Source organism: Tremella mesenterica, assembly GCF_000271645.1.
Source record: "Tremella mesenterica DSM 1558 unplaced genomic scaffold TREMEscaffold_3, whole genome shotgun sequence".
NCBI classification, from domain to species: Eukaryota; Fungi; Basidiomycota; class Tremellomycetes; order Tremellales; family Tremellaceae; genus Tremella; species Tremella mesenterica.
Genome location: NW_006711227.1, coordinates 1,328,003 through 1,355,322, shown reverse-complemented (window position 1 = coordinate 1,355,322; position 27,320 = coordinate 1,328,003). Strand labels below are relative to the sequence as shown.

Here is a 27,320-nt window from a genome sequence, read left to right as displayed (position 1 = left end):
TATCAGAATAATGACGAGAGGGTGCGCCGCCGGGACTATCAATGTTAGCTCTTGAACAATATTTTGCAGGAAGAATCCATACCTGAGTGACCTTTGACGAGGAGCATCTGCTCTCCTGCTCCGACCACCGTAAGGGTCATCATCACGACGAGGAGGATAATCACTGATATTGTCAAGAACCTTCTTTCATGAATCAGGGTAAGACTCACCGGTCACGATCACGGGGACGGTATCTGTCCCTATCGTCGTACCTTCCATGACCGCGATCATCCCTTCGTTCATAACGACGGTCATCGTATCCACCGCGGTATCCGCCACCATGACCACCACCACCACCACCATATCCACCGCCACCATAACCACCGCCACCGTAACCACCACCACCGTAGCCACCTCGACGATCGTCAACTGTCACGTTAGTCAAAGGTCATGGCCAATATCACTGATAAACTCACTAGGAGGCCTCTTGACACCCATGTATTCTCCTGGGGTAGGCGCGTGGGGTCTTTGAGTGGCAGAAAAATCCACTCGAATGGCACGACCATGAAGCATTAACCCGTTGAGCTTTTCGATGCACCTTTCGGCATCTTCGACGGTTCGCATGGTGATGAAACCGAAGCCTCTCGAACGGTCCGACTGCTCTTAATCAGCACCGATTATTGATGGAACAGTCAGAAATGACGTGAATGGACATCGACTCACTCGCTGATCATATACAATGACAACCTTCTCAACATCACCATAACGCATGAATTCATCTTCAAGGTCACTTTCGCGAGTACGAACAGATAGACCGAACACTCCCAAAACCCTGTTCGGCTCGACACGCTGAGGAGCGTTTCGGGGCCTGGGAGGAGGCGGGTTGAGAGCTTCCCTGATAGGTTCCGATCGACGCCGTCCAATAATTTCGTGAGAATCACGTCGTTCACGAGGTTCAGGAGTAGGTGTCCGTGGAATGGGAATGTAAGTGTCGACGGACATAGGTTCGTCGATGGCGGCGACCAATTGTTCATCGATTGTAGCGACCGATGGTTCATCGATGGTAGCGATCAAAGGTTCGTCGATAGCGACCGTCATCGTATAAAAGATTTAGTGATTGATAGAGAGTGAGACAACGAGTGAGAAGGAGAGGGGATGAGAAGAAAGAGAACCCAGGGTCAGCCTTTTTGTACGAGCAAAGAGAGCGGAGGAGAGGGTTGGGAAATCAAAGGAGAGATGTGGGATGAAATGACAAAGGATATGACCGAGTACCCCTTGTCTTTGGATAAATCCTTAGACCGAGAGAGCAAGACAAACTCCGAAGCGGTGAACCATTTTCAAAATCTTAAAGTCGCGTGGAGTGTTGCAGAGAGGACACAGTCCGACGCGGGCACTGATATGAAAGAGAGATACGGCTGACGAAGGTTTATCGAGGATCAAGAAGAAATGACTCACTCGCGACTCCCACGATCATAACCTCCTCCGGCTTCCCTGGAACCATCACGCATGTCCACATCTTGTCGTGTCGACGAACTCGGCGGCCTGTCATATTCTTCCCCTCCATAGGGGGCGGCAGGACCACGAGGGGGAGAGCGTGGAGCCCATGTGTCCCTGGCAATTGGGACGTTGGCAGAAGAGAAGTCCTGAGTGGTCAGCTGAAATTCGTGATTACCGATTCTTCTGAGATATTCCAGTGTTCATAGCGGTATGGTGATCTAGAAAATAGGATGGATGGGGTACGTGGATCGTTGATACGCACCATTTTGTAAACAAGGTAAAAAAGTAGGTATTGGGGGCAAGCAAGTCAGGTGAAAAATAGAGTGAAGAATTTGATTCCGCTTCGAACCCCACTTCTTTATCTTTAGGCACATGCACATGGATAAATGGGATTCTCTCGTTGGTAGAATCGCTCTGCATACCATCATACTGTAGACTGAGATCGCAGTCTCATGGTGACGTGGTGGGCCATCCGGACTCTTTCGACTCAAAGACTCGCTCAAATTGTAACTCGACTCGAGCCTCCTTTCCTCAAGTATTCCCCCATCCATTCTAGCCGACCGCCGTACGCGCCGTGTCAAGTGTACGACGTCTCCTATGTTCTTCTTGATCATTACGCGATCATGTTACCAGTCGCCGTACCGTGGTTGTTCGCTACTTCAGCATGTCCACCAGCTAGGACCATGTGCGCATACCCCACTCGATTTCGCTTCACAACCATCCGCCCACAAAATGTCAACAACACATGCTTTTTCCCCCACCATCTCCGCTTCTCCGATTCCACGCCATCAGTCCCTAAACACCTTTGGTCATCTTTATTCGTAAATTCTCAAACATTCCGTTCCCGTTCTTCTATCGTTCGTCTGGGTCGTCCGCCTCTTGGAGCTCTTGGGGCGTAAGTCATCTAACTTGTTGTCTCATTCAGTTTCATTTCCGGGTTACCGGCATTTGACTACTGACCTCTGATCTGATGCCTTCTGTGCAGCTGTGGGCTCTGTCACCTCGCCGCGCCCTGGAGAATCCGAAAAAGTGATGGTTCGGGCGATCACGTTTCAAGACGATCAAGGGTTAGGGAAAGAAGTACATCATTCCAAGATCCAGCGGCCAGCGGAGCATGACTGCTCGTACCGGGGGAGAGACAAGGTAAAAGGTCCAAGGGCCACAGGGATGATCAAATAGCGCACTGACCAGAAGAAGGTATATAAGTGCCATTATGATCGCTTTATTAATTCGATTCTTGTCACCTTAACGTTTCTTCTCGACCAACTCGTTCTAAACGCAGTACGAGTAAACAAATTAAAAGTGTACGTTATCACGTTATTTGCTGTGGGGATCAAACATTCGTCATCTTTCTCTCTCAATATTTTCGATCTCATCATCAACTCTCTGATCTCTGACAATTTCAATAAGAGCCGGTTCGGAAAAGGTCAAAGTTTTTCAACATTGGTTTCATCCTCTTACCGGGTTTCAAAATTATCATCGGACATCTGGTCGATCACAAAATGTACAAACTGAAAAGAGTGTTCTCCAGCAAGTCGCTCAAGAACAAAATTGTTGAGAATGATGTAACTCCTCCCTTACCTCCCATAAAGAGAAGTGTGAGTTTTATCACCCTTCGCTTCCTTCTTCCCCCGTTTGTCTCCCGGGTTCTACCAGGATGTGCGTGGCTAATGTCAGGTCTCTACGACTCCGGCGAACTCTTCCATTTTCCAGACCTTCACCCCACTCGACACTCTCGCACCCCCTGTGATACCTCTACCTCAATTTGACTCGCTCGACTCATCTTCTCCTGATTCAACAATCTCGAAAACTTCAAAATCATCTGATCTGCGTCGGTCACGTTCCCTCACTGGTCTAATCAACTTCTTACACCTGGAAGAAGATCAAGAACAACCTTGGCGCTCTTCCGAAGCTTGGCATTCCGCACTTGCTCGTCAAAATTCCCGTCCGGTCTCCCCAAATCAGAATTGTCGTCAGCGCGGATCATGGCGAAGAGAAGCAGGTTGGAGATCACATGGTCGTGGTGGTTTCTTTGGCGCTGGAATCAGTCCTAAGAAGCATATGAAAAACCTTCAGATCTCTCTCTCCTCACCCTCGATCACACCTTCGTCGTCTCTCGCCACTGTTTCTTCAACTTCTAGACCATCACTTCATATCTTCCAAGTCGATGATGAGGACGTATTCACCGATGTTGACTTTGATCATTCGATTGAACTCGGTCTTCAGTTATACAATGCCAAACCCATGCTCCATTCCGCTCGACCTCTTCAGCCAGCTCGTCCAGGATTCGGCAGCACTCGTGCTAGAGGTTTACGAAAAGCTTCCGAAGCACCTACTATCTCGTCATTCGCTAGTAGTGACAGTTCTTTCAGCTCGGCTTCAGATATTGGAATGGATCTTCTACCACTTACGCCTTCCACTGTTCCAAGATTGAGGACATCAGCATCGTGTACCGACCTTCGACAGAGCGCGATATCTTGGGGAGAACGTCGACCTTCTTTGCCCGTCGCTCACACTCAACCATTGATGCTTTCTGGCAAGCCGCCCACGTCCTTTACACAGCGTTCTGCCAAATTGATGCGTCCTCCCGCCAGGCCTCTTCCTCTCCCTGATTGCGGACAGTCCAAACAACACTCCTCCCTCATGCGTCAGCCACCATTACCCACTCGTCCCCAGTTCGATGAAGAATACTTGGATCCCGAGATTGTGTTAACCCCAACGTCGGCCTTCTTCTTCGGCCCAAACCCAAAGTGGACTAGTGTCCCCGACAAAACGCGGCATGAGGATGCCCACAGAGGGACGACACCTGAGGAGATCAAGTCTACCGGCTTGCTTGTGGCGAAACCGGCTATCCTGCGCACACCCAGTCCAGCGAGGGAGAAACTGTATTCAGGAGGCTGGATCTAGGTCTGCGATTGGTTGGTGTTAGGGTATGTCTTTGATCAGAATATGTTGCAGACGACGAGCTTTGGATTGGTAGATGGTTAACGACTTTTACGGTAGATAGATGAGCTTCTGGATCATGTGGTTTGAGTCGAGTATATGTTTGCTTTCATGAAGCACATGCATACAATTCAGTCTTCTATCTTCTGCCCATCAGCCTCGTCTCAAGTCCGAATGTGTTCTCATATACATACTTTATATGAGAGATATATGCTACACGATTGTTGTCAATGTCCAATGATTCTACTAGATATAATCTCACATCACGACGTCCGACTCTTGTCTCTCTTGAGATGGTGCGGGTCTTCTTAGCCTTTCAGTCGGGTAATCACTACTATGTCAGTTTTTTTTCTATCTACCCTTCTCATATTCCAAGATAGATGGCAGATGAGCAAATAGCAAGCGAGATTGCGGTCAATTAGACACATTCTAAATGAGACATCATGGCATAGCGCAAAGCCAGTCGGAGAAACACTAGCACTCACCTGTCTTCCAACTGCCTCTTGAGCTTTGCTATCCGAGGTTCTTGTGAGACCATCATTTTTTGTGCCAGATAAATGGGCTCGTACTCTTTCAACTGGATTTGGAACTGTGACATCAGACTGGACTTTTCTGGCTTTTCATCTACCTAAATCCCATCCCTCAATTTGACTGCGATCTGCGGAAGATACGTTGATGAGTCGCGATTGCGGTTGACGAGGGAGGTCTTTGGGAAAGAAGGGGTTGAAGTGAAAGGATACTCACAGTCATAGGTGCCACGCAATACCTCTTCCCTTGTACAAACGTCAAAGCCATCTCATATGACCAATCGAGTTTTGACATAAGGTAGCCGATGACTATAGCAGGAGACATTGAGATTCCGCCTACTTGATGAGCGGGAACACTTGAGTAAAAGAATGATGACTGACCGTTGCAATGAACTAGGACGCTCCCGCCGTTTGCTATGGCAGAATCTATGAACTGACAACATGTGGGGAAGATAGTGATAAGATTTTGGTCCTCAAGTGTCAGCTTCAATCATTGACGCACCCTTTCCCCAGCAATAGGACAGATTGGCACATGAAGTTGTTTTGAGGATTGGAGAGAGGTGAGACTGACTATGTTATCGGATATGTCTAAGGTCATATATGTAAAATCATGTGGGAAACGGGGATAGATGAGGTGAGATTCTCTTTTATCTCTCAAACATAGACTGATGATCAGCTCTCTTCACTTACCATATATTTTTAACCAGCTCAAGTCTACTGCACCCCGTGGCCCTTGAGACTGACTGAGGCCTGGCTTATGGGAAGTCAGGTAATGTAATCCAACTTGAGCTGTCAGATCAGAAGGTGAGGAAATACATACACATGTGTTATTCCCATACTTGTCATTTTCCCCAGATTTGTAGATGCTTGAAATGGTCCCAACCAAAGATTGGGCATTATCAATTGAGCTTCTCTTCTCATCTCATACCTGTGTACGGTCAGCCTCTACTCCTCTACCTTCTCCTTCAGAGCCGTCTGGTGAGGTGAGGGATAATGAATTGATAAACTGACTTCCACTCCAACGGCATTGACAAGCTGTCCATATGAAAAGCCGATGGTTTCCTCGCCATATCCGCTGTCATTGGAGATGTATGGAAGATGACCGATGTCCGAGAGTCGAGGAGAAAGCGGACAAAGCAGAGATCCAGAGGTTTTGTAAGACGAAACGGACCACGTGGAAATGATTCCGTGCGTCGTCATTGACCTAACGAAAGGAAGGTAAGGGGTAAGTAACGAGGACATGAGGTGATATGAGGTGAGCCGCCCTGCCCAGCCCTATTGATCCTTCTGTCTCTTGCATTCCTCATCTCCTCGCTTCAACAAGTCCCTTCGACCTTCCACCTGTGGGAAAAAACACAAGGAAATCAGTGAAAGGTGAAGGAAGACTGCGTTTTTTTTACTGCGACGACGAAACCCTGCCTCAGCGCAGTCAGACTTCCCATCGATTCGTTTTACTTGTATCTTAAACACTCGCGATCCTAGGCGGCCTGGGTGAAACAGTGATCTTTTCCTCCGCTCTTACGTCCTTCGAATTCAGTACACAAACACCACCATCATTTTCTTCAGCTTCCATTCTTTCCTCTCGTTCCCTTATACCTCCATGTCAGTCTCCAAATTGCCTCTACCCGATCGGGATCGTCTCGTTCCTTCCCCCCTTGGCTCGCCGGCGCGCCCGTTGCTCAATCCCACCGTGTCAAACGCCCCTCACATGAGAACCCACGCCGGTTGTGTACTTTGCGGTCTCGTAGCTAGCGCAGCGGGAACCAATACGTTCAATTCGATGGGATCAGAAGGTGATCCAACGCCTCCCCCTTCGGCCGCCACCACCAGCTTCCTATACTCTCAAAGTAGGTATAATGAACCATTTGGAGCATCGTCTTCCGCAACGGGGTCGAGCTCAAATAGGAGGATTGTCAATGGAAGAGAGATAGTATATCAGGATGAAGACATAACAGTATATTCAGCTGAAGGGAAGGAAAGATTATGCAGCGGAGGCAGACACTTGATCATAGTGGTCAACCGACATTTGGAGAGTGTCTATGATTTTGTGAGTTCACCCATTTCTGTGACCAATAATCGGAATGTCTGAAGGTGATGTGTTTCTAGATGTCAAGAGAAGACACAAGTTTATGGGGGAAAAGCTAATCAGCTCATAGTCCGCCGCCGATGTACCCCTCTTATCCCATATTCTGGCAACCGCAGAAGCCCTACTTCTACCTCTATCATCAACGAGCGGTACCTCTGATGCAGAAGGACGACGGAAGATGGATGCCAAGGATATCCGAGTGGGGTTCGTTGGTAGTGTTATGAGTGAGTGTCTCTCCCGCTTCATCTTTTTTCCAGCGACCGAAATCGACAACCCCCTAACTTAACGTTGTATCCGAAATAAGTATTGACCATTTCAGAGGACCCCCAATCACCTCATGCACATCTGCATGCACACGCGATGCTAGGGCCGATTGACACGACCCTTCCCGGAGCGACATTCTGGCGACGCACAGTCGTATTCGGTGGGGTCAACTGGTGGAGCGTGGATGATCTTCGAGCGGAAATACGGTAAGTGTCTCTTTTCCATATTCCATGAACGGTCCTTCTCCACGCTCCTCTACGTACTCCTTCGTTCGGGCCAAACTACCGGGCCACGGGATGTAGCTAATATGTGTCAGGGAGGAAACTTCGAACAACCGAGTCAAATCAGGATACACGGACAGAGGAACAGCACCGATAGACAAAGTTCCTGATGCTGGATCTACTTCGGTATGTTCTCCTCGTCACTTCTCATCATGATTGTGACCCACCCACGTCCACTCTCTTCTATAAACTGTGCTAATTACCCAAGGGACTCCCCAATGCTCTTGACCCTGATCCATACATCGATTCCCCTGCCGGGCCTCCCACTGTCAGTTTGCCGCCTAGTAACGCACCTGCGTCTCGAAAGATGTCATCACGACCGACCGACTCGAGACAACCCTTAGAAGCTGTGAACAGCTTGCAACTCAACCGCATGAGTTATGACCGCTATGACGCTGTAGACCTTCAATCCACCCCTGCCATTCGTTGACCAATTGAAGACGAACCTATGCTGACAGGGATCATTTCTGTACAAAAAGTAACATTATGCATTGCCACCTGATTTCTGGCTCCAGTGTAACTGTAGAGTATCGTTCCCTTTCTCTCTGCACACGTTTTGTACTTCAGCATTGACATCATCCATGAGATTCGGACGTTTGGGGCCCCTGACGAGTCAAAGGAGAGATTCAGTGTGGCAAGTAACAAAATCCACATGCCTCATCTGACAGACCACCAAGTGATTTTCTGTTTACACAAAACCATCCTTCCATGCCAAGACTTTCCTCTTTCAGACATCCTTGCATCCATCTGATGGGCTAGAGTCAAGTTGATCGGCTTTGGTCTCTTTTTGGTGTCGGAGAAGTGAGAGTTTTCCGTCCCCATGCGAGTGGCCGAGTGGAGTGCTCAGCCACTCGACGTCGTCAACTAATTACGGGTAACATTGTTGCATTCACTCTTTTGACATCTGGATTGATACTCGTAGATAGACAACTCACAAGCTCACAAGTCTCAAGTTTACGAGATCCGGAAAACGCGCAGGAAGTAAGGAACGGACACGGACACGAACACGGACCTCAAAGCCACTCGCTGATCACCGCCCCGACCTTCGTTGGAGAACAACAACTTATGGTGTTGTGAAACTTGACAGCGACAACTTCAACCTCTTCACCAACGCTTATAGGAATCTACTAACAATCGTGAGTCCATCCCTTTCGCTGTTTGTGTGAAAAGGAGTTGTCTCGTCGGTAGTAGAAAAAGCGGTGACTACCACTACCCAATCCCCTCGTTTTTCATTTGTGTTTGGTCACTTTGTTCGTAAACATTCCTGATCCACAGTAGTACTCGATCAACTCGGATCCTCCGCCCTCTCTTCTCTGATATCTTCATCGTAGCCATAGCTTCCAAAGTACTCATAATCATCCCACAGACGAGGTCTGCGTCCTGGAACCAATTCAAAACCCACACATCATGCTTCCTTTACTGCTTCTCCTTCCCCTCCTTACCCCCATCACGGCATCCTCTCATCGAAACATACTGGCAAGAAGAAACCACGCAGATCTCGCTCTCAGAGCACAACATTCGACAACCATGGAAGCTCGTATGGCCCGTCGAGCAGCAGGGAAAAGATTAGCATCTCGAGCGGCTCAGAAATGTCGTGCGAAGGGATCACTACCTTCCCTCTCTGTCGCTTCATCCTCCACACCTTCTACTTCTACCAGTATCGTAGCATCGTCCAGTTCGACTTCAACTCAGACGTCTACATCAAGTGCTGATCCGACTACCACAAGTACAACAGGTACGACAAGTACGACAGATGCAGGAACAAGTCAAGAGACGACGGGGAGTTCGTATAATGTTCAAGTATCTTCAGGATCGAGTAGCGGAGGGAACACAGGTATGACACCAAATGGGAATAAGGCGGGTATTTCTGGAGGTGACGCTTTTGATTATTTCAAGGATCACATCGGTTGGTGGTATGGTGAGTACTTTCATCTCTTACATCTCTACCTCACTTCTACGTCCCTCAATCCTTCCACCAGACCGGGGTGATGATATTCCAGCCATCACACCAGGCCGATAGACCTCATAAGCTAGAGTCTCACCGAGGTCAACGGTACACAACACTACCCTTCAGCACCACCCATGGAGCTATAATATCGAGATCACATACTGCGGGCGTGATGGATGCTGATAAACAGACTGGACACCCAACCCCAGTGGTCACTGGGGTTCCCCAATGGCCGTCCCAATGCTTTGGGGAGCAGGTACAGTCGACTCGACCGATTCTGATCGCTTCTCGGAATTCCTGGCCATTTCCTCTAGTCCCGCATACATTATAGGGTTCGAAGAACCTGATTGTTATGGTTCTGGTTCAGCTGGCATCGACGTGTCTACTGGTATGTCACCGTCTTCTTCCCGCTCGTATCAACTCCGGGTGGTTGTCATCCGTGATAGAACGATTAAGGATAGTGAAGTTAATCTTCAGCTGCCGGTATTTGGAACAACCACGTTGCTCCCCACGGCTCTGCTGGTTCACTTCTGCTTTCACCTTCCATGTGTCACCAAGCTGCTGAGACGGGGTGGCTTCAACCGTTCGCTCAACAGATCAATCGAGGATGGGATATCACGAATCTACACATCAACAAGAATTCTGCTTCTGGTATTCAAGCGGATTTGGACCATTATTGGAACACGTACGGGAAACCCATGTGGATCACAGAGGTGAGTCGTGTCGGTGTTGTCGTCTTTCAACCCAAATCTCATTTCCTCATTGGCGTATTCTTCACTTTGTCTCCTCACCAAAGAATCCAGAACAATTTTCACCGAGTTTTTCCAGTAATAGGCACAGCCAAGAGAACATAGAAAGTCTTAGATGGTATTGAGGGGCGGGACGAATAGTCGGCTGACACATAGTTCGCTTGCGTCGACGACTCAACCGGTTTTGTACCCTGCACAGATCAAAGCGAGATCAACAACTATATTTGGACCGCTGTACAGATCTTCGAGTCTGACTCTCGAGTGGCCGGATACGCATATTCCAATGGCGCAGGTCTCGGGAACGTCTGGCCCTTGATGAATGGAGGGCAGTTCAGGTATGTCGATCGTCCAGCTTCTGATCGTCTCGTTGTGCTGACGTGAATAGTGAGAGTGGACAAACATATCTTGCTGCGGTCAAACAATATCACTAAGTGATACTAAGTGATATAGCTTTTGTGGAATGGCACATGATATGGAAGGGAAGAAAAGGAGGAGGATGACAATTTGGCAAGAAGAGGACGAGAGAGCGGAGGGAAAGCGTGATACGACACGATAGAACAAGATACCCAGCTTGTCTGATACCCAATGAGATGATACCTGCTTCATTGACCTTTGCTTGACTGTCGCAATCCGTCGCAACTTGTCTTAACGTCGGATGTCATGCCCGGTAGCTCATCATCCTCCCGTGTTCCGAATATCATTCTTCCTGGTCTCCATTCCGGTCCGTTGAACCGGGCAATAGTGAAGCATCTCATTCTACCTACAAGTTTTCCTGCCAAGCTTCTAGACGTATGAAAGAATCAGGAATCCATAGTCGTCCACTTATCCGAACTTCGCTTCCCAAATTTTGGTTTATTCCGTTCATAGACGGTTCGGTCGACGATCATCCGTCTCGTCGTAACCTAATCTTTATATTCTTTCCTTTTTCCTACAAAAGCTCAAGGTACAAAACAAAACGCTTTTGTTCATTCTCAAGCCACAATGTACAATGTCTAAGATCTAAGATTCATGAGGAGATTTATCCTGACGCCATTATTTTCATGTTCTCATTTCAATCATTCGACATTTTCCAGAAAACAAGGAAAAAGAAATCGATTTCGGCGGCGGCGGCCGAAAATATGATTTTTTGATTTTTACTCGACGTGATTGTTTTTTTTTTGGAAACCAATGGGAAAATCAAAGGGTCTTGGACAATCAAAGTGGAGGTGTTTTTCTCTCTGATTTTTTTTGGCATTGTCGTTCCTGTTTTTGTATGAACTCCGTCTTTAGGCTTCAGAAACCCCTGAAAGTGGTTCCGCGATGACGTGAAGAGCACACGATAACGATAGCTATGATTGTACGTGGTATAGGTGCTGACGTATTGGCTCATGGTTACTCCTGATCAGATGGCAAGATGGGTTGTAGTACATAGTACGAAAGCGGGTGCGTGGAAGGGGGTATATAGCGGGACACTTCGGACTTTGTACTTGGCATTGAAAAAATGGATGTGAATATATCGGGAGTATGGTTCCCGGGATTCTCGCGACCATGAAGTATGAGGTGAATTCCAGGATGTGGAGCATACCTGGCTTATGGAGTATAGAACTAGAATGAAGCATCGAATAGGAAGTATTGAATCGAGAAGGTAAAAAAACGGCCAGACATGGTTTAACGCCAAAACCCCCACATCTAAGTGCATGAAACCAGGAACTTTTGGCGATCACCCTAAATCTTATTCCCCTTCTTCACATGACATCTCTAACATGAGAACCCATCACATTTCTTTGTCGATCTCGAGATCTTTTGCAACCGGGGAGCAATGCTGCATGCTGCATGATGCGTTTCATAGATCATGGATCACACTGACGTTCACACACCGTTTGCGGAGTGAAGCAAATTCGACAGGATCTCGGACATCGGATAGTTTATGTGCGACAAGCTCGACGGAAAACTCACGTACGTCGCTTTCTTACCTGAATCTGCAAATTACGAAGGGTAGATCGGGTGTTGGAGCAGGAGAAGGATTACGTCTTTATAATACTTGTATAATTTAATGGCCCTGGCAACCGCCATGATCCACATGCCAGGGGGAGAAGAGTAGGTTCAACGCCATGATTTTTCGTCATTTCTGTGATGACGGTTTCGTGGCAGATTGCAGAAAGTAGTGATGAAGTTAGAAGTTCTAGAACGGACAAAATGGCAAATGGTACATGGTACATGGTACATTGGTGCATGACAGATTTTACATGGGTACAGTTGGCTTCTAAGTTGGTGTTCAAAGCATGTCTTTTGCATGGATCATAAGCCTGGCAGCAAATCAATCAGACTGATTCTCTATTAAACCGGATTTCGACGGCTCTAGTAGACCGGTCCTTCTTCCATGCCATCGAGAAAAGTGCCTTACGCTTAAGCGACTCAGGTCAAGAGAAACAGGTTGGGAGAGGCATGGGAAACAGACGAAACTTGGCTCATGCCTCCGTCTAATTGTCCCCGGTCCCCCTGCCCCCTGATTAACTCACTCCTGATTCCTGGCAAAATTGTCCAAAATTTCGCAGAAAAAGTCCAAATTCTCGCAGCAGACCCGTAAGTCCACCCGGCACGTCACTCCGAGGGCCGAGGGCCGACGGACAGTGAAAGTACCTTCCGTTCTACCGTGCTGGTCAAGTGGATCGAGTGACCAGCAAAGGTCATACAGCAACCATCTCCTTCGCATACCACCTATCTGTTTCGAGCATAGTGCATAGATCTAGTGAAGTGGTTAGAGAAGAGAAGGTGGTGGACGTCAGACTAGGATTAGGTTTTGGCCGATCAAAGGCCCGGGCCAGGCAGGAGCGGTGCGTTTTCCCTCCTCACCCCCACCCACCTCTTCCCTTTTCCATCCCTCTTTCTTTTGCCTTCCTTCTTCCACTCATCATACTCGTCTGGTTCCCTTCGCGTCATTCGTTGCTTGCTGGCAAGCACCCGTAGACTTGGTCCGGTTCCCGCAGATCTAACGTCTTCGACAGACGGGCGTGCCGGACTTTCCTTGTCCTCGGTGTAGCGTCATCCCCTCCCCCCCACCGCGACCAAGGGTAGACTTTTTTTTTGCGTCCGATTGGACCGTTGGACCGAGTGGGATTTTGAGCCAAGCTTAGACTCCCGCCCTATCCCGTCAGTAAGTCATACAAGCTCTCCTATGCAAATAGTCGAACGTTCTGAAAATGTTTAGTCTTATCTCATGTCGCGCAAGTGGCAACGAATGATCAAGAGCACAGCGGAGTGCATTCACGAGCTCACGAGTTTCTATCAGCCGACGACGATCGATAACCCGTTTTGGGTAAAAAGAAAAGAGTAGGCATTGCGAGGTGAAAGAGTACTTCACATAATATGTACGTCGTACCCTTCTCTCTCTTCATCTTTTCACTTCCTCCCTCTCCATCTTTCACCACTCTTCGTGCTGTGATTTTCACACGGTCAGAGTACAAATCTTCAAATGCTGACCCTTCAGAGATCCCATTGAGACAATTCCCCAATCATGTCCACTCATACATCCCCTGTCATGTTCACACGTCCTGAGCAGCTTTCTCCAACTGCTCCCTCCACCTCTAACACCACTCCCACACGTCCCAAGCAACATGAATCGGCCACCATCGTCCACCCGATACCGGTGCCAGCTGCCGTGGCAACGGACTTCACATCCCCATCCGCATACATCAATCACGATGCGTACTCGCACACTGCTCCAAGTACACCTCATGTCTCCGGTCTTCACGACATGGCCTATGATCTCTCTGCTCATTCTCTGGACAGTTTCGATTTTGCTTATACCGATTACAGTGTAGACCCTGCCCTCTTTTCCAATGACAACAATACTTCCACCTCGACCGCCGCCAACAACCACCCCGAACAAGCCGATCACACTACTCCTCCTGCACTGCCTCGTTCCGAGGAAGAACGTACTCCCGTTGTATCTGATTCCCAAAACCCCATCTCGGCCTCTTCCCTCCCTGCACCACCCGGCTCCGCCCATGAATTCAAACCCCTCATGTCGCCGTTCAGACAGTTTGGCGAAACCGCTCCCATGATGTATCACCCTACTACCCATGATCAACCTCTGTATCAGCATCAAAATCAACAACATCCTGTCTACATCGATCCTGCCACCGCATACTATGACCACATGTCCCATTTCATCAATATGAGTCCCCAAGATACCGCCCCTGCACCTTTCCTGCCCCCTCCTCCACAATTTGCCATGCCAAGTATGCCCGTTCCCATGTATCCTGGACCATACCTCCCTGGTCAGCCTTACGACTATGGACCACCTCGAAGTCGCGGCGCATCTCCATCTCCCAGTATCACCTCAGCAGTCTCACTTGCTCGTTCGGCTTCAGCTTCGTCTGAGCTGAGACCTCCTCGGCCAAAGGTCAAACTCACCTATGAAGACAAACGCAACATTGTAGAGCTTCACCGTTCCAACAGCTCCTTACGACAAGAGGATATCGCCAAGCGATACGGGTTAGTGAGCGGCTTGATCTTCCTACGTGAGCTAACGACCAGGGTGGATCGAAGTACCATTAGTAAGATCATTCTTGCAGCGCACCGCTGGACGCAGCCTCAAGAACCTCAGCAAACATCCGCTCCAAAGACTAACAAGTCCGTTGGTGGTCGTTTTCCAGCTATTGAGGCCAAGATGCATCAATGGATGGACGCCCAGATCGCTCAGGGGCTCGATGTGAGAGACAACATAGCACGGGACAAGGCGAAAGCTTTTGCGCGAGAGATTGGATTTCCCATGGAACGCTTCAAGGCTTCTGCTAAGTGGTTGGACAAGGTGAGTGTCTGCATTCATGACGATTATACCTCACTGACACTTATCAGTTCAAGGACCGACGCAAGGCGGCCGGGAAACCCACCTCTTCTCCAATGCACATCAATTACGCCTATTACCCTTACAACGCGACGGCGTTCCCAATGATGTCGCCCATGGGCGGACCAGTGATGCTTTCTCGCTCTCAGTCGACCGTCACTCTGTCATCTTCCGACTCCAGTGGCCACGAAGCGTTTCAAATGAGCCCTAACTTTCCCTCGACCGATATGGCAACTCCGCATGCTCCCGACCGTGTAGCGGCTGTGAGATCCGAGACGGACCTGTTGCATTTCGACACGTCGACCGGTGGACGACAACGCTCGCAATCTTCTCCGCAGTTCATCCAGCCCGCCGGAGTGTCTCCGTCGTCCGGGAAAGCTACTCGATTCCCTCGTCCTTCTCCACTCAACCTCAGCCGACAGAACTCTTACCATGGGACATCTCCTTCACCTCGACGTGTCGTCCCTCTCGCTCGGACCAACTCAAGCCAACAGGGCATGCGACGTCCGCGCCCGACTTCACTCGCGGCGTCGGCATTCGGAATCACACCCATCTCGAATGACGGCAATTGTTCACCGATGCAGTCTCCTTCTACGAGCGGAAGCAGTAACGGGGTTCACTCTCGTCAGCGGTCAGACATTTCACTCGGCTTCACGTCATCCATGTCGGGCATGACCATCTCGCCAAATATGTCGGATACGAGTGAACCGTCTGTCATGACCAGTTCGGGTCTCACCGTCCCTCCCCTCACGCCAATCACACCCGGACATGGTCCTTCGAGCACTGGAGTGTTTCCCACGCAGACGGACTTTGACATGCATATCGACAACACTGGCGGAAGGATGCAATACGCTACCATGCCGAACAAACACTACGCACCACATGGGCATGCCGGTCATGCACAATATCTCGCATATCCACCGACGGACTTCGGTCCAGGTTATGTACAGGAACACTCGTGGAACTAGACGTTTGGTCCTGAACCGGTCCGATTCGACCAAATCTCACACCAATCTCAAGGACCTGTCATATTCATACTTGTTCATCTCACTCGATTACCTCATACCATATCTAGTCCGAACGTCTCATCTTTCTCACTTGTCATTCCCACTACTTAGGCATATTCCCATTTCTTTCCCATTCCTGTTTATTCTCACGGCAACTGCACGAGTTTGAAGGCATAACGTAGCATGAGCACACAAGGACTCTCCACGTCCCTTTTTCTTCTGTTTTTCTCTTCATGTCGTCTTTGGTTTTTCTGATAGGGTTTACGAGACGGGATGGAATGTTTTCATGATTTGATGCAATGTCAGGATGCGCATGAATACCATGAAACGTTTACGTCGTGCGTCATGTCATTGATCGACAGGCACTTACAGGATCCGACAGCCAACAATCCAAAGAATCAAAGGGTGCATGATGACCTCATCGATCATCGAGCACCAAGATCGGGCGTTCCATTGGCGTCTTGTCACTCACTGATTCCTAACCCTCTGTCGGACAGCAGATATCGAGTCCCAATATTCAATGACCGGAAGTGTTAACGAAGTGATCCTCAGAAGAAGGATGTACACTTCCATTTCGAGGGGCAACACCAATTCAAGGAAAGTGGTCCTCGTCGGCGCTGGTTTCCTAGGCAAGTTTTGATTCCCCTCCAGTCATGCTAAAAAGTTAACCTCCGATTAGGGTCTTACATCGCCAGAAGCTTGGTTGCAGATCCACGAAACAATGTGCTGCTCGTTTCTCGGAATCCCAAATCGTGTGAGTACCTCAACTTCTTTCTTCTTTCTACTAATCTTACCTTCCCGCTCCCGATTTGCCTAGACCATTCCCTTAATCTGCTATTTCTTTTCGAATCTTATCCAACATCCATCTCTTCGAATACTGAGAATGTTCCGATAGTCGAGTATGACAACAGAGGTAAGCTGAAATGAAAAAGTACATGATCGTCTTTCTCATCTTGGAAAACAAATCCTTCCTCCTATTTCTGCGGACATCGCTTCTCCCTCCTCTTCCCCTCAACTTCGCGAGGCGATGGAAGGAGCTCATGCGGTCGTCTCCCTGGTCGGATTGTTAGCTGCGACGGAAAAAGAGATGGTGGATGTTCAACAGGATGGGGCGAGACGTGTTGCAGATGCCGCTAAGGAGAAAGGGGTTGAGAGGGTGGTAATGATTTCTGCTATTGGAGCGGATAAGAATGGTGTGACACCTTAGTGAGTGTGACCTCATATACTTTTCCATCGACTTCGACATGTTCACTATACACCGTGACTTTCAGGTATGATGAAGTGGATGAAACGTCAGTTGAATGAGTGTTGGTCATGAAGCGTCTGTTTGAGCCATTGATACCTTACGAAACTCGCCATTGTCTGGAATAATGTGGGGACTGAGCTGGTGAGAGACAAAGAGACGGATATATTGTTGTTATTCCCAAATACCTATCAGGCTATTTGCATAAAAGTGTTCGCACTGACCAATAGCCAACGGACTAAAGCAGCTGCTGAAGAATACTTTCTCAGTCTGCATCCAACAGCCACCGTAATCCGTCCTTCCATAGTTTTCGGACCTGGCGATTCTTTCTTTACTGTATGATTATTTTCCTCAAACTCACCATCGACGAGATTGACAACTTAGAGATTCGCTGAAATGGCTAAGTGGTTACCTTTCTTGCCTGTTTTCGGGGGTGGTACGACGAAATTCCAGTGAGTCGGCTTACTTCTTCCCGGGTGTTCAAGAAACTGAGAAAGTATCTGTCAAGCCGTGATTCGCCCAGTATGGGAAGAAGAGGATGATGAGAGCTGATGAGTAGGCCCGTTTATGTGGGCGATCTTGCTCGCGCTGTGGAAATTTGTTGTCGTGATGATGCTAAAGTGGTGGATATGGTGGGAGGAAGGATCATCGAAGCGGGTGGTCCGGACAGTATGTGATTTCCCGTTCCTCCTTCCGTTCAAAACACCAGTCTGTTATCATCGTGCAGGAAGACACATGAGACATTATGAAGTTTTGGCTGATGATGAGTTAGGAAGTGAGGTGAAATACATATGCAAATCGTGCTGACTCACAGTCCTGACATATCGAGAAATCATGAATCTCACTCTCCTCCATTCTCAACGTCGTCGTCCCATCATATCCTTACCATTCTGGGTCGGCACACTCCAAGCTTTTTTTCTGGAACGACTCCCACAATCACTCTTCACTCTCACTCGTGATCAAGTGAAACAATTACGAGTCGACAATATCGTCTCCCCTCATCCTCTCGTTAACTCAGTCAACTTCCAAGATCTCTTACGTGCTTTCCCAAGTAATTCACCAAGCTCAGTGGTCGAAACAGATTTGGTCAGCGTACACCAGATACTTCCTACTTATCTCACCCCACAAACCAAAGAAAACGGTAAACGTACGCATGGACGTCACACGAGTCTCGGGAGTCTAGAAGAATTCAAAAAGATGTCGGGTAAATGAAAGATGCATCACATTTCGTCGTGTACGAGTACTGTACGATTTGAGGGAGTGGAATGTTCATATTCAATAAGTTACCGGGAATTCAGCAAGATAGGCATGATGACATTGAGTCTTTGATTAGACTTTAGATAAAGATGATGAACAACGATATGGAGAGTTGACATAGGGTCAATGTTCACCTTCAGCTTCACGAAGTTGAGAGAGTTGACGTTGATATGCCTTGAGTCTGTCGGTGATACGATCTTCAAGAGTGAGTTCTGAAGCTTCGTGACTGATATCAGTATTGTTCTTTCACATTTTTTAGACTTACTGAACTCTGTCGCTTAGTTTTCTGATGATCAGCTCCATTCCCCGATTTAACCCAGTATGCACACTCGTCCTCGAAATGACGACGACGATAATTGGTGGATGAGGCGGGCAGAGAAGTAAAATGAACGGTGGAAGGGTATCATCGGAGATGTTAAAGGGGTTTACGAACATAGAAAAGGATGATATGTAGGGGAGAGAAGAGAAGAAGAAGAGAAAAGAAAAACTCACTTCATCTCTTCCACTACCCACTTTTCTCTTCTACTCACTTGTCTTTCCCTTTCTTCAACATCACGTTCTCTCTCCCTCTCTCTCCTTTTACGTTCTTCGATTTTCTCCCATTCGACGTGTCGTTGATCCATGTCTAATTCATCTTCCACCAATCCGGTTATGAGCAATGGTGCACCGTTTTGTTGATGGATATGATGTGCCGGGGCGAGATGGACAGGACATGCAGGACAGGGAGAAGCGCGTAGTTGGTCCAGTTCGGCTTGTAGACGATCACGGAGAAGTAGGGAATGAGTAAGGCTGGAGACTAAGGCCGCGTTGGCTATTCCTCAGCGAAGTTTTTCACTTTTTTCACTCTCTTGACTCTGGATCTTGAATTGAACACTTGCTTTTCTTTCTATAGCAATATCTGCCTTGAGAAAATCAAGCACCCGACAGTGATGATGACAAGGGACCCTTTTCGTCTTACCAAGCGAGGATTATACTATTGATACATGGATGAACGGTTGTCAGGAAGGAAAGGGCCAAAGAAAAGGAGAAAGATGATGGGAGGGGAACGAGTGGAATGTGGAAATGAATAGAAAAGAACATGCAGATGAAAACCACAATCACTCACAATCTTCACCTTCACCAGTCCTCAAAACCCATACCTCTCTATCCCTTCCATCACCTTTAGATCTCACCACACTAGCTCCTTTTCCTACATCTTCTATACTCCACCATCTCTCAGGTCCATCTAACCCCACACCAAGCACACCACCCAGTTCAGTGTTCCAGAACCTCATACCACCCACCCCACTACGCAGGAGGTCCAGTTGGGTTTTGTCCCCGAATGGACCCCAGTTATTGGGTACTGAAGGGTCAGGTGAAACGATGGTTGATAGTGGAGGTGGAAGAAAAGCAGATAGTTGAGTGAGAAGGTTGATACGTTCTGCTACGAGACGTTCTTGAGCCTTTATGTCAGCGTGGGGTAGATATCAACAGGGCAACTGATCACGTCTTGTTCGATATTTAGTGGGTGAAGTAACGTCTTGGGAATAATAATGTAGGTTGTACAACGTGGAGTCGTGGACAGCTCTCGTGAGGACAACATTGAAAGGTACTAGGATCTGGTGTGTGGATATGAGGAAAGCGTTGTGGCCTGATGGTGTAAAATTCAGGTGGAAAAATGGATTCCCACGACACGTCATTATTCGGGAGCAGGAAAGAAAGAGGCGTAATATTCTGCAATGTGAGATGAGTTCAAGGGGATAGACAGCGGGAACGGAAGGCAGGTAAGATAGAGAGAAGAACAGTTTTACTCACCCTCAACTCTTTATGCCTCCCTGTCAACGTAGGCAAATGTCCCTTCGGTACACCTAAAACCAAAGCCGCAAAACTGATAATAACCGCTAACCAGGTCAACGGATGAGGTCTACCGAAACCCATTTTCTCCCAATAACCTCTAGGTCTCCTCAAAGCCGAAGTGAGAGGAGCAGGAGTTCTTTCGTGTCTGGGAGGAGAGACAGATACAGGTCTAGTAGGTGAAGGTGGTGGTGGAAAAGGGTTGACGTAGATATTAGGAAGTTGGATAGGTATAGCCGCCCCTTCAGGTCCCCTATGAGGGAGGATTGTGACTGGAGTTTGGTCAAGATCGTGATTACCTCTTGCGGTACGAGGTGGAGAACCTGTCAATTTAGCACGATACAAATCGTCCATTCTTCAATGACCAAAAGGTAAGAGGAAGATGATATCCGTAAGGGTTTTTGAAGTGGTGTTGGATGGATGGGGCGTTTGTTCCCTAGGTGAACACGTTGAGAAGGTGAGGCGAGGGTTTTTGATTTCAACATGAGGCTTGGGTGAGTGGGTCCGTGATTCTTTGATTGCATGATCCGACAAATTTTTGACTGTTGGGAAGGCCCCCCAATTTGGGAATGTAAAGGGCGTTTTTGACCCTTGATGTAGGCAAGTACGTAGCGTAGGAAGATAAAGGACCTATGTAGGTATGACGTTGAGTGCTTCTTGCCATGCTTTTTCGTACTCGAAGTCATTCATGGATCCTGCTTGAGAGGGTCAATACGAGGTCAGAAGAAAGTTACAACATCTTGCATATCCCCTTGTCAATACTCCCTTTCTGATTACTCACTCTACATCAAGCAGTCACGGGAACCTTGGGATCAGGAGCCATCAATATCCTAGGAAAGTTGACTGTGAAAACTCCACCTAAACCCAACCTGTTCACGTCAGTCTCGAGAACTATCACTGGGAAAGGAGACACTCACGCAAGGATGAGATAAGATGACATGGCATCTTCTGCTTGACGGAAGTTTTCTTGTTGAACATAAGCCAATAAACCTAGGAAGAGTGATCCCCATGCGAATCTATAATGTCAGAATTGATCTTCTTCTTCCGCATCCGTTTCGACCTTCTCCCCTTTCCTGAAGTCTCTTCACTGTGATGTGATCTTTCTTCTCGACTACTCTTCCCCTTCTTCCTCCCTACAGGATAGACTGAATGTGACGACGTTGGTAGACTGGATGGGTACGTTGGCATGCTCGTCGAGGGTAGTGAAGTGGGCTAAAGGGAAAAGACGATGGAAAGATAAGCATGAACAATGATGGAAAAGAACCCACATGGGGCTTTTGATGAACATTCCAGCTCCAGCGCCCATCATAGCAGCTTGGGAATACCAATCTTTCTGTTCTTCCCATTCCGGTCCGAAAGGTAAGGAGAAAGCGTATAATCTGCATATATCAGCGCCATTCCTCGCTTGTCTTCCTCATCGAGTGTTCTCGCTGATCAGGGTGAAGGAAAAGGTGATTGGAAGTTTATAGAACGTACTTGTTGGGCGTCTTGGGATCGGATTTATCGTAGATTGGAGCTGTTACAGACATTTCGATTGGCTTTATTATACTGCGAGAAGATAGATGTGAGTAGCGAGAGTAGTATCGAGGTCTCTTAAAGAGCGGGTAAGAAGATTTCAGGGTAATTTCTTCGAACGAGTGGCGCACAATGTGGCACCTTCAGTAGAAAAAGCACGGAATGGGAACAGACAATCTATACATCTAACGAGTACGTAGGCTGCTGTCCAAGTACAAGTGCGAGTAAAATAGATGTACAATCTATGGATACTTACAAGAGCTTAGACATCCCCTTTGGAAGGTTCATGATCCACAGGCACAACTTCCTCGCCCTCTTCAGCCTTGACGACAAAGGTTTCTTCCCCAATCGCAGGCTGGGTTTCCGGTTCCACAGCCACTTTGAGCCCTTCGTCCAATTCCTTCTCCCCCACATTGATTCCCTCCTGAGGCAATGCTTCAACTTCTGGCAACGAGCCCTCACCCTTCTCATCCACTACCTCTGCTTCTTCAGGAGACCAATATGGTTCTGCACCACGCCATTGGCTCAACCAACCGGTCACCCTCCTCCAGGCCAACTCGAACACCCCTCTATCTTCCCCCAAATCCACCGATTTCGTCCTTGATTCTCCACCACCTTCTTCAAGGATATCAGCGATTGGGACGGAGGGAGATTCTTGGATCTCCTCCTTGATCTCTTGTACGTTGAGAGGTGCGGGCGGTTTTACGGAAAAGAGGGGAATGTCGCCCAAGAGTAAACGTTCAATATGTGGATCACTGAGGAAGGGGACGTTCGATTCGACAGGTTGTATAGCGTGACACTTGCAGGGCTGGTCAACATCGACAGGATTGACTTGTTCATCGACGACGGGAAAAGTAGGCGGAGCAGGTTCGGACATGATTCAGTTGAGGGTAATTGCGGATATGACTAGGCTTGGGGAGGATTCACACTCGAACGGGAGATTGGCGCATTATTTAACGGATCCTTGTTGTAATACAAATGGTGCTCGAACGTTCTCCTGATTTCTCCTTTTACTCTCGGAATGAAAGGACATTCCGATATGACGCTTTCGATTCAACTTGTTACATGTAGCTGGACGTCTGCCTGTAAAGGCCACCCCGCCTCATATGAAAGGAGTTACATAGGAACGATATTCTCCTCTAACCTCTTTTGATTGTCGAGGAGGATTCCTTCAAGGGGTAGGATAGGAATGGATGGATCGATCCATTTTGCCACTACGCTCGCTACGATCTTAGAGTGATCCTCTCCTGTTCACTGAGCTTACACTCTTCATGACGTTTTGAGTATTGACTTACTGAGGCAAAAAGCATGTGGGATACCCTGTAAAAGTGTCACCCTTCCCCCGTCCTCTCCCCTAAGAGCAGCTTGTACCAAGGCCCCATCCCTCCCGACCCAGCCATCCAGGTTTCCGGCAGACCACACACCGAACAAACCTTCCGGGAGTGGAATGGATGCCTGAGAGGCAAACCAGTCCACATCTAGGTCTCGAATCCCCAGCATTTCTGACCGGCCAAGCTGGAGGACGTGATGAATACTTCTTGGTGACCGAAGGAGCGACAGCGTGGTAGGCGGATGGTTCGTGAATGGAAGGATCGGTCGAAGTGCAAAGGAAAGATTAGCAAGCAAGGGTAGTATCGGCCGATGGAACATTGGCTACAACGTCAGATGATTACAATCAACTTGTAGTCAGAGGGGTGAACTGACCCAGAGTGTGCGACCATTATACGTCTCACTTAACCAACCCAAGGAGGGAAACAGCATGTATCCGGCATGTATAACTCTTTCCTCCTCGTTCAGCTGCTTCATAGCCTCACACAGCAACCAAGCTCCCAGAGAATGTCCCATCAGAGCTAGTTTGGATTTGGGTGATTGTTGATCTTCCGCCCAAGCGTCTAAACTTGATCTGAGGGCCTGTATGAGCTCGATCTTTGATTTCAGCTGGCCTTGAAGTTCCACTGGAATCTCAGGAGCAGGTATGTCGGGATCGTGTCCGATATGCGAAGTAGAGAGGATGGCATGAGTGGGCGGTAGCAGAGAGTATAGGTGTTGCAAGAAAGGAATGTAGTATCCCAATAGACCAGGATTACCTACAATCAGCGCTATGCCTCCATAATAAGTCACGGGGAGCTCACCAAGAATGAACAATGTCAATTGAGTCGGGGATTTCGAGACACCTTCCTTCGCAGGCCAGTAGACTACCGATACTTTGCCTGATGCTCCGGGAGCACAATGACTGAAAGTGGTTGTGACGGGCAATTTGTTGTTATCTTGGGGAGGCTGCCGGAGAAAATTGAGACGTCTGTCCATGTGAACGAGCTTGTGTAGATACAATATTAATTGATTGTAAACGTTGGTTGCCAAGGAAGATATGGAGTTTGGAGGTGAGGCCGAAATTGACGTGGAGCCCCGGGTCCAATCACCTAAAGACCACGTGGCAGTCCAAATGAAAAAGTCCCATCGACGCGTTTTTCTGATGTTTCCTCGAAGAGTACTTTGCGCACAATACGTTTTCACTTCCTGCACAATACTGCCACCAAGTCACGTGAGATTTCGGGCTTATCAGCCAGAAAAAATGCCACGTGTGTCAAAGCACGGACCACCCTTCCACCTCTCTGCACACATGTCAAAGTTATGAACCTGTCTTTTTTTTTCCTGTCCAATATTCATAATGCATTTCTTCTAAAAACAGCATAGATGTGTAGAGAAAATCTGTCTCTATCAGCACCAGAAGAGTTTACTTGAAAAAGCAAAGAACTCACCAAGATACATCATCTCCTCTTTAACCCCTCTGTCCGCCAGTGAAATCCTGTTCTCCTGGCCTATACTCGCGAGGGGGGAATTCCTGTCTCATACCACCGTGCCTGGTGTCTAGGACACTCCTTTCTGCGAAGTTTGAGCCATTTCCGAGCCCTTCTTGAACATACGGCGAAGGGTACACGGGTGGATAAAAGGTAGGTGGAAAATTCGAGTAATTCGACACAGGAGGGTACATAGGTGGCCTCTGGTACCAATTAGATGGCCCAGGGACCCCTGGGAGCAACTGGGGAGAAGGGTGGAAGGGATGATGATGATATTGAGGTATTATCTGCATAAATCAGCCGGGAACTTTCATGAATCAGCCAGCAGAAGTGGTAGGACAGATTTCAATGTTATGCGTACTGGTGGAAGTGTCCCCGTTATCTCAGAGGCTGTCCTCACCATCTCTGCAGGCCTCTGTGTCATCACAGAGCCTGCATTCATCGTCCTTTCCCTGGAATTTTGAACCTCTGCTTCGATCCTAGCTCGTAGTACTTGTTCCCTCGCCGCCACTGCTTTCTTAGCCCCACACATGTAGCTACTCGCATGTCGCTTGGTACACAGGTCACATTTAGGCTGCTGAGGACGTGCAGGAGCAGACTGCTCGGCCTGAGTGAGGATTCTACCTGTAGTAGCCCGTGGAGGGCCAATATTCGAAGTTTTTGAGATTCTAGATCGTTTCAGAGGGGGTGGAGCAGTCGAGGGTGGCTCAGGAGGTGTGAACATTGGTGTAGGACGAACTACAGTGATTCCTGAGGCTTGAGTAGCAGGCTGAGAAGGAGGAAACTGTGATGCAGAGGCCCGAATGGCCTGACGAGCCCGAAGGCCAAGGTTGATAGGTGGATCAAGGACAAAACGATCTGAAGATGAATTCCTGGCCTCGAATTCGTCTTCAAGTCGGTAGACACCAGTGGCCCGAAAAGCAGTTGGTTGACTTCGGTTATTGGTGTCTTCAAGAAGCTTTTCAAAGCCGTTGTGTGGTAGCAGTCTCCAGTGCTGATGTATCTTGTCTATCGTGAGGACACCGTCCTGCTTGATGATGTCGACGATCGTATGAGCACAGGGCAAACCCGTCGAAGCTAAAAATCGTCCTGAGCAGGTATGAGTCGCATTGGGTTGTCCAAGAAGCTTGCTAGCAAGTCGAATTTAATGCTCGATCTCGCTAGCAGCGAATCTTGAGATATCTCTTCGAATGATACTGAGTACTCTGTCCCCCAGAGCAGTTCGCAGTCGCTGCTGACCATCTTCCAGTGTAATCTGATCCCACTGTTTCTCCAGGAAACGATGTGTCTTCAAGATCGCATGCCAGAGAGTACCTGTATGAGTCTCTAGGTAGTCTTTTAAAGCCCGATGTTCACCCTCATTGCGAGAAGTCGTGTGCTGGTACAGATTACGATTTCTGTTGGTAAAAGCATGGGCCCATTTCTCCCTTGAATCAAGAAGTCGTTCTAGGTAGCGAACTGCCGTAGCGTGAGCAGGTTTCGAATATTGAAGACGTATCTTGTCCATCCCCTGCTGAAGCTTAAATTCGTCTTTCGCAGCTACCACTTCTTTCATCCACATATCACCAAACTGCGACCTTGCTTTTACAGGATCCTCTTCGTCTTTAAAGCATTTTGCTTTATCACAGGTGTTTTTGATGTTTTCTCGTAGATGCCATGTGCAGAATTGCTGTTTTACATTGGGGAGGTGAATTCGAAGGGCGTTTGCTAAGGCTACTTCTCTGTCGGTTATAACAACCTGAATTCGAAGAGGTAGTGGCCCCATGAGTTCCAGGAAACTTTTGATAGCGATGTCATACCAATCGGTTGTCTCTCGATCAATGAAAGCAATTGCTGCAGTAAAAGTGAGGTTGGTCGCTGTCATACCAGTAATATGAAGCAGTGGACGACGATAGCGGTTGGTTCGGTAGGTGCAGTCCATCATGAGAACAGTGGGGTATTGGTGTAGTAAAGCTCGAGCCTTTTCAGTCGTGTAAATCAAGCCCAAAGTTTCGTGGTGGCTATTAACTAAGCCTTTAAAAAGTCGTTTCTCCTTTTCTAGCAAGATAAAAAGGCTTTCCGTCACAGTTCGTCCCTCCTGACGGTTCTTTTCATACCTCCATTTGAAGTTATTTACATCTGCCGGGGTCAGGAGGGGTTTATCGGGGTGTTCTTTAAGCAGATCAATGATCTGGTGGGGTTTAAAGCCTTGATCGATGTATTCCTGCAGTAGTCTCTTGATTTCAGGGGTACGGGAACTTTTTCGAAGGTGTGACAGGAGTAAATTCTTGATTGGTGGGTGGTTATGATTATTACATATTGTGGTGAGAAGGACAGGACGAAATCCATCAGCCAGAGCGTCTTCCTGGCGAACTCTGGATAGCTTGAGCTTGTAGGGACAGTCTGTTCGCTGAGTATGAGGCTGACGCTGGCGAATTTGATCATATCGAGATGAACGACCCGAACGATATTCCCCGCTGCATACGCATTTTAAAACCATGTATTGAAGTTTTTGGTTGCTGGAGCTTGTGACCAATGCAAAATCCTTGTCTTTTGCAATATTAAAGAGTTTATCTCGAGCTGTAT

General features: G+C 48.1%; 14 protein-coding genes across 14 annotated transcripts; 6 read left to right on the top strand and 8 right to left on the bottom strand.

The window, feature by feature from the left end:
- Positions 1 to 420: 420 nt before the first annotated feature.
- Positions 421 to 981, bottom strand: TREMEDRAFT_28739 (uncharacterized protein; the record flags this gene model as incomplete). Its single annotated transcript, XM_007003149.1, has 2 exons — positions 421 to 639; positions 703 to 981. 2 exons carry the CDS (start codon positions 979 to 981, stop codon positions 421 to 423), a joined length of 498 nt encoding a protein of 165 aa, XP_007003211.1.
- A 1,668-nt stretch (positions 982 to 2,649) lies between these two features.
- On the top strand, positions 2,650 to 4,559 carry TREMEDRAFT_73550 (uncharacterized protein). The gene is made up of 2 exons (XM_007003709.1): positions 2,650 to 3,074; positions 3,154 to 4,559. The coding sequence occupies exons 1-2, from the start codon at positions 2,979 to 2,981 to the stop codon at positions 4,381 to 4,383; spliced, it is 1,326 nt and encodes a 441-aa protein (XP_007003771.1). The 5' UTR covers positions 2,650 to 2,978; the 3' UTR covers positions 4,384 to 4,559.
- A 341-nt stretch (positions 4,560 to 4,900) lies between these two features.
- Positions 4,901 to 5,610, bottom strand: TREMEDRAFT_28912 (uncharacterized protein; the record flags this gene model as incomplete). The annotated part of the gene is made up of 4 exons (XM_007003168.1): positions 4,901 to 5,008; positions 5,164 to 5,285; positions 5,328 to 5,418; positions 5,518 to 5,610. Coding segments are annotated over 4 exons (414 nt in total), but the record flags the coding sequence as incomplete, so codon positions are not given.
- TREMEDRAFT_61250 (uncharacterized protein) lies at positions 5,601 to 6,188 on the bottom strand (the record flags this gene model as incomplete). Its single annotated transcript, XM_007003512.1, has 4 exons — positions 5,601 to 5,611; positions 5,637 to 5,735; positions 5,769 to 5,859; positions 5,958 to 6,188. 4 exons carry the CDS (start codon positions 6,186 to 6,188, stop codon positions 5,601 to 5,603), a joined length of 432 nt encoding a protein of 143 aa, XP_007003574.1.
- Positions 6,189 to 6,196: 8 nt separating this feature from the next.
- TREMEDRAFT_56649 (uncharacterized protein) lies at positions 6,197 to 6,993 on the top strand (the record flags this gene model as incomplete). Its single annotated transcript, XM_007003330.1, has 1 exon — positions 6,197 to 6,993. A coding segment is annotated over exon 1 (352 nt), but the record flags the coding sequence as incomplete, so codon positions are not given.
- A 154-nt stretch (positions 6,994 to 7,147) lies between these two features.
- On the top strand, positions 7,148 to 8,086 carry TREMEDRAFT_71367 (uncharacterized protein). The gene is made up of 4 exons (XM_007003708.1): positions 7,148 to 7,256; positions 7,352 to 7,502; positions 7,613 to 7,703; positions 7,786 to 8,086. The coding sequence occupies exons 1-4, from the start codon at positions 7,211 to 7,213 to the stop codon at positions 8,005 to 8,007; spliced, it is 510 nt and encodes a 169-aa protein (XP_007003770.1). The 5' UTR covers positions 7,148 to 7,210; the 3' UTR covers positions 8,008 to 8,086.
- A 393-nt stretch (positions 8,087 to 8,479) lies between these two features.
- Positions 8,480 to 10,893, top strand: TREMEDRAFT_38370 (uncharacterized protein). Its single transcript, XM_007003252.1, has 6 exons — positions 8,480 to 8,713; positions 8,853 to 9,495; positions 9,716 to 9,913; positions 10,003 to 10,238; positions 10,431 to 10,609; positions 10,660 to 10,893. The coding sequence occupies exons 2-6, from the start codon at positions 8,985 to 8,987 to the stop codon at positions 10,703 to 10,705; spliced, it is 1,170 nt and encodes a 389-aa protein (XP_007003314.1). The 5' UTR covers positions 8,480 to 8,713; positions 8,853 to 8,984; the 3' UTR covers positions 10,706 to 10,893.
- A 2,882-nt stretch (positions 10,894 to 13,775) lies between these two features.
- TREMEDRAFT_71365 (uncharacterized protein) lies at positions 13,776 to 14,642 on the bottom strand (the record flags this gene model as incomplete). Its single annotated transcript, XM_007003707.1, has 1 exon — positions 13,776 to 14,642. A coding segment is annotated over exon 1 (645 nt), but the record flags the coding sequence as incomplete, so codon positions are not given.
- A 1,056-nt stretch (positions 14,643 to 15,698) lies between these two features.
- TREMEDRAFT_56647 (uncharacterized protein) lies at positions 15,699 to 16,442 on the top strand. Its single transcript, XM_007003329.1, has one exon. It carries the CDS (start codon positions 15,765 to 15,767, stop codon positions 16,068 to 16,070), a length of 306 nt encoding a protein of 101 aa, XP_007003391.1. The 5' UTR covers positions 15,699 to 15,764; the 3' UTR covers positions 16,071 to 16,442.
- A 342-nt stretch (positions 16,443 to 16,784) lies between these two features.
- On the top strand, positions 16,785 to 18,564 carry TREMEDRAFT_29093 (uncharacterized protein; the record flags this gene model as incomplete). The annotated part of the gene is made up of 6 exons (XM_007003201.1): positions 16,785 to 16,863; positions 17,042 to 17,315; positions 17,583 to 17,688; positions 17,737 to 17,804; positions 17,912 to 18,021; positions 18,167 to 18,564. Coding segments are annotated over 6 exons (1,035 nt in total), but the record flags the coding sequence as incomplete, so codon positions are not given.
- A 168-nt stretch (positions 18,565 to 18,732) lies between these two features.
- TREMEDRAFT_61245 (uncharacterized protein) lies at positions 18,733 to 20,796 on the bottom strand (the record flags this gene model as incomplete). The annotated part of the gene is made up of 5 exons (XM_007003511.1): positions 18,733 to 18,835; positions 18,875 to 18,895; positions 19,102 to 19,420; positions 19,715 to 20,051; positions 20,404 to 20,796. 5 exons carry the CDS (start codon positions 20,794 to 20,796, stop codon positions 18,733 to 18,735), a joined length of 1,173 nt encoding a protein of 390 aa, XP_007003573.1.
- A 433-nt stretch (positions 20,797 to 21,229) lies between these two features.
- Positions 21,230 to 21,971, bottom strand: TREMEDRAFT_61244 (uncharacterized protein; the record flags this gene model as incomplete). The annotated part of the gene is made up of 4 exons (XM_007003510.1): positions 21,230 to 21,311; positions 21,360 to 21,458; positions 21,711 to 21,821; positions 21,919 to 21,971. The coding sequence occupies 4 exons, from the start codon at positions 21,969 to 21,971 to the stop codon at positions 21,230 to 21,232; spliced, it is 345 nt and encodes a 114-aa protein (XP_007003572.1).
- A 248-nt stretch (positions 21,972 to 22,219) lies between these two features.
- On the bottom strand, positions 22,220 to 22,834 carry TREMEDRAFT_61243 (uncharacterized protein; the record flags this gene model as incomplete). Its single annotated transcript, XM_007003509.1, has 1 exon — positions 22,220 to 22,834. One exon carries the CDS (start codon positions 22,832 to 22,834, stop codon positions 22,220 to 22,222), a length of 615 nt encoding a protein of 204 aa, XP_007003571.1.
- Positions 22,835 to 23,073: 239 nt separating this feature from the next.
- On the bottom strand, positions 23,074 to 24,264 carry TREMEDRAFT_28865 (uncharacterized protein; the record flags this gene model as incomplete). The annotated part of the gene is made up of 4 exons (XM_007003163.1): positions 23,074 to 23,204; positions 23,253 to 23,610; positions 23,662 to 24,044; positions 24,090 to 24,264. 4 exons carry the CDS (start codon positions 24,262 to 24,264, stop codon positions 23,074 to 23,076), a joined length of 1,047 nt encoding a protein of 348 aa, XP_007003225.1.
- Between the last annotated feature and the right edge of the window lie 3,056 nt (positions 24,265 to 27,320).